Genomic DNA, 4,590 nt, shown 5'->3' with positions numbered 1-4,590 from the left:
CACGTTCCATGCTAAATAAATAATTTGTCATGTCAGAAACTAGGATAAAGTTATAAAATACAAGCTCATGCTAAAATAAGCATTGTGTCCCTCTCTAAGGACAATAAAATTAAAGCGTGCCAAGCAACATGCCACGCCAAGCAGGAAATTATTGTTTCACGCCCAACCACGCTACAAGTCTAAGTGGGCCCAAGCCACTCAAATACCCAAGGCTTGCTTGAGTGAGTTGTAGTATGAATGGTAATAAGTTGTCATGAGACTCATTGATGGGCCAAGAAATAGAGATCCCAAGTTGCGTGGGAGCCTTGAAACCCAAGCCCGTTTCCATCAAATCTGCTCCAATCGATAGCTATCAAATTCCAGACACAATGACTTGCGACTTGCAATGAGTAACTGTTCAGCTCACTTTCGAACTGAATCGAACCGAACCGATTTGTGCTCTGACACTTAGCACCGCTTTTGTCCGCATAGATTAGCACAGGGACAAGAGACGGTGGGTTAATTTTGAAACTCACCAACCACCCCCAATTCCAAAGCTCAAAATCTGACTCTATCAAATTAGGTATTTCAATTTCTCAATCCTTCTGCCGATCAATTTCGCTTGTCCACATAATTTAAGGTAGTTGTAGCTCTCTTCTCTCTCATATAATCCTTTCTTTTGTTCATTTGTGTTGGCTTTCTGAAATTGACTATCTTTCTGGATTCTGTCAATTCTTATTAAACTTTTATCAGCTACTATTGGATGCTTTTGTTTTGATCTCAGAGCCTCTTTTTCTTTTTCTTTTTTCTGAATGAATGAATGAATGAATGCTTGTTAATGCTAAGTCATAATTTGGTGAGAGTATAAATATAGATGCGTCTTTGGTTGTTCAAAGACTGGTGCTGAATATCACTGTGTACACATTACACAGACACTGTGACATTTCTTCGAACAGTTGTTATACGAATACTAAGTGGATAATTGTTGAAGTTTGTTGTGTGCAAATCCGTATAAACTGATGTGCCATTATATAGATGTTGTTGTTAATTGGACTTGAATAAATTTTAAAGGCAACTTGCAACAGTATCTGAACTCTTATGGTTTCGGAGGAGTTTCAGATTGCAGGAGATTAAAGAAGTAGCGAAAAAAATGATTCAGTTGCGTCATATGCTTATAATTCAATAGAATATGAAGCTTTTGGGTTGTGATGAGGGAAAAAAATCAACTGTGCTTGATGGTTACTAAAATGAAATTTAAATCATGACTTTCCACTTCTGATAAGATGTTGAACAGTTCATTTATGTGTCGAAAGCCCAATTTTGCTAGAGAAGTTGAAAATTTTCTTCAGCGGAGGAAAAGGTTGTTACTTTTAAAGAGTAGAAAATACCCTCGTAAAAGGGAAGCGTGAGAGAATAAAAGGAAGCTTGTGTTTTGATTTTAGTTGTAGTGTATAATAGCGAAACTAAAGAAAGCATAGTGCAAGTGTTGTAGCTCGCTCGTCTGGTGTCGCAATGCCATCATGTCAGGTGGAGGGAAGCAAACCAGCTTAGCTGAGATCTAAAGCTTTGGACTACTTCTACTAGTCTGGTTCTGTGAAACCAAAAGACATCAGTATATTTGCCAATTTTCAGTGTTAGAACATCAAGATGGTATATCAGATTGTCTTTATATTTTTCTGTCAAGTTTCATATAAAATGATCTTGAATGAATTTTCTTTATAATAGCCTTGTTTATAGTCACTTCATAATTTGTTTATGCTTCTTCATGTAATTGTTTATTTCATTTGTGGTGTATTTTTGAGCATGAAGAAGTGAGGGATATGTTGATTTCCTGCATTAATCTCCCATCGTGCATGAAATAGGTGAATTTGTTGTTGTGGCTTTTGTGGCTAAGCCTATGTTGTAGTTTAAAGTGACTAATTTTCAATATTCAAAGCCATTGGTGTCATTGAACAAGAAATGTTGGTATCTTTGTGTTTTAAGGAATAACTTCTGTATCAGGTGGTATTTAGGATGGAATCACCCAAAAGTCAACTTGAAAACAAGCCCTCGCCTGCTGCGGCAACCCCACCGATCACTTCATGTCGAAGAAAGAAGAAGGATGATGCCAACTTCTTGGAGGATTTGAAGGACCATATTGATGAATTTGTCAATGCATCTATGGATGAACACAAAACTTGTTTCAAGAAGACTATGCAGAAGGTTTGTTACCACTTCAAGTTTAAAATATGCTCTGTCCAAAACGTTTTCGTTGTATAATTCGTTTGCTTTCTTATGCTGATTGAATAATTTTGCTTTCATTTTCAGATGTTTGGAATGTCAAAGATTGTTGCTGAGAGGAGTTCTGGTACCAAGGAAGTTGAAAGTTCTTTGCCTCTTAGAACAACAGTGGCAGACTAGAATTTGTTCCTGTATATTTTGGTGATAATTTGATCTACCCCTGTAACCAAAATTTTCTGTTGTCAAACAAATTTTGGTGATATAGAACCTTATTGTTCCTTTTTCGGTAAAACGTAGAACCTTATTTGGCTACGTAGTGATGTATGGTTTGTTCGGGTTGTGTTACTTCGACTGCAATTTGGCTAGTGTCCAAATCTTAGCATAGGCCCACCTTGTATTTGATAACTTTTTCACCTCAAAATCCTAAATACCCAAAAACTAGGAATCATATCGACTAAGAGGAGGTCGTTGATCTGATTTTCATTTCTTGTTTATCCTGTTCCCATGTTTCTTATTCCCATTGCTTATGTACGCATGATAAGCTTTTTTCTCTTACTTTCTGAGTAAAAGACCCATCTCCAATGTTCACTTCCGTGCAAGGTCGTTGCCCAAAAACCACATAAACAAAAGGAATACTTTGTTTTTCAATATAAAGGGAGGGAGATTCAAATACACAATTTCGGGTGTATGGGTAATTGTTTTTAACCATTTGCTTCTCTCCTCACGTATAAACGAAAGGATGAACACTGTACTTTGTTCAATGAAGTGCTGCACTTAGCGCAAATGGTTTTTTTATTATTAAAATTTTTTGAAAAGTGCGAGCGTACTTTTACATCGTCAAATCAATAAATTGTTCAAGCACACATACTATCATTCCAAGCCCCAAAAAAAAAAAACCTTACCAATATAGTACACTGCCATTTCAAGTGCACAAAAAAACCTTAACTTTATCTCTCTCTAAAACCCTAAGGCCTTCCTCTTCTCTTCCAAGAGCTGCACTGCCCTATTTGGGGAGGAGGAGGAGGTTTGTCCCTCCTCCCCCCTCCTCTTTCGTGCTGCTACCTCCCTATCTCCCCTGTCTTGGTTTCTTTTGGCGGGACTGGACATACCTTTGGCTTGAGCCTGTTTTGGCTGTGCATGTGGCTTTTTTTGAGAGTTTGTTTGCTTCTCCCTCTGGTGGTGACTGCTTGAGCCTTAGGCTCAGTTATGAGATTTAATGTCTCACACCGATTTTGTATCCCTTGTTCTTCGCCAAATACCTTATACAATGAGATTTACTCCTTCCTTCACATCCCCTCCTCTTTTTGCCTTTTCTTTATTTTGGATCTGGCCTCTCCATTGGGTTACAACAACTACCTCTATATGTGTTTTTTCGTGTCATCCTTGGAATGTGTATAGAGCTCTATTAAGCTCATATTTTCATACACATACACGCCCTATTTACTTAGTCTTTTTGCTTAGTTTCTTACAATTTTGAGTCATTTACCTCTCTTTGTGTGTTTTGCAGATCAATAGAGCAAGAGAGCATAATTCATGCAATTCGAGCATGTTTAAGGCCTGATTTGGATGAATGGAAGAAGAGCTTAAAGAAAAAACCAATTTGGGCTACACTCCCTTGTCAGTCCAGTTTCGTAGGTCACATTGCAGGCCCCATTTCAGCAACCTACACAGCTCGGATGAGGCAACGTCCTTCATGGAAGTTGTTCCAATGGGCGTCTATTATAACATATCCAAAATGCAGCCCCATTAGATAAATCTGGAGTCCGTCACACATCAAACGCAGAACCATGTTCAGGATGAATTTTGTGTGCGCTGCCAAATGAGTTAGCAATTTGTTTCGGCCTTAACTTCTTCCTCCGACCTTGGATTGACCCAAATGACATATGTTAGAAAGATGACATTTTGAACTTCAAGATGGAGAGCTCAAAGGCTTCATTTGCTTAAGGGAAACCTAATATGTAAACCCATCAAGTTGCTGGTCATGCTGACCTAAGGATGAGCTAAGGGTGCTTGGTTATTCTGACCTAAGCATGAAATGATTTCTGGTGGTGGGGAAGTTAAGTGAGCTGATTCAAGTGGAGATTTCCAGCAGCCATAAGAAAGAAAGAAAGAAGATGAAGTGGGTGTTGTTGGTGAACTAATTTTCAATTGCATTGGTGTGTTAGGTGAAGTAGGTGTGCTTGGTGGACTCAATTGCATAATCTGATTTCACCTAACTCTTGTGCCTATAAATAGAGAGTCTCAAAAGAGCTGAAGGGGGAAGGATTCATCATTCATTCATATTCCATCACATTGTACACAAAGAGAGGGAGAGTTGAGAGTCACAAAAAGTGGTTTTGAAAGATTGTGTTAAGCTCATAATTTCATACATATACATGCCCTATTTACTTA

At 38.2% G+C, this 4,590-nt stretch overlaps 1 protein-coding gene across 2 annotated transcripts; it reads left to right on the top strand.

Annotated features, from left to right (window-relative positions):
- LOC18766827 lies at positions 381-2,713 on the top strand. 2 transcript variants are annotated; one of them, XM_020569591.1, is made up of 3 exons: positions 381-562; positions 1,981-2,181; positions 2,287-2,713. In XM_020569591.1, exons 2-3 carry the CDS (start codon positions 1,993-1,995, stop codon positions 2,377-2,379), a joined length of 282 nt encoding a protein of 93 aa, XP_020425180.1. In that variant the 5' UTR covers positions 381-562; positions 1,981-1,992; the 3' UTR covers positions 2,380-2,713. The 2 variants fall into 2 exon arrangements, with proteins under 2 accessions (XP_020425180.1, XP_007201616.1); XM_007201554.2 differs by having other exon boundaries at positions 384-619.

Source organism: Prunus persica, chromosome G8, assembly GCF_000346465.2.
Source record: "Prunus persica cultivar Lovell chromosome G8, Prunus_persica_NCBIv2, whole genome shotgun sequence".
Taxonomy (NCBI): Eukaryota; Viridiplantae; Streptophyta; class Magnoliopsida; order Rosales; family Rosaceae; genus Prunus; species Prunus persica.
The sequence above is the reverse complement of the archived record's forward strand: the minus strand, read 5'-3'. Positions and strand labels throughout refer to the sequence as shown.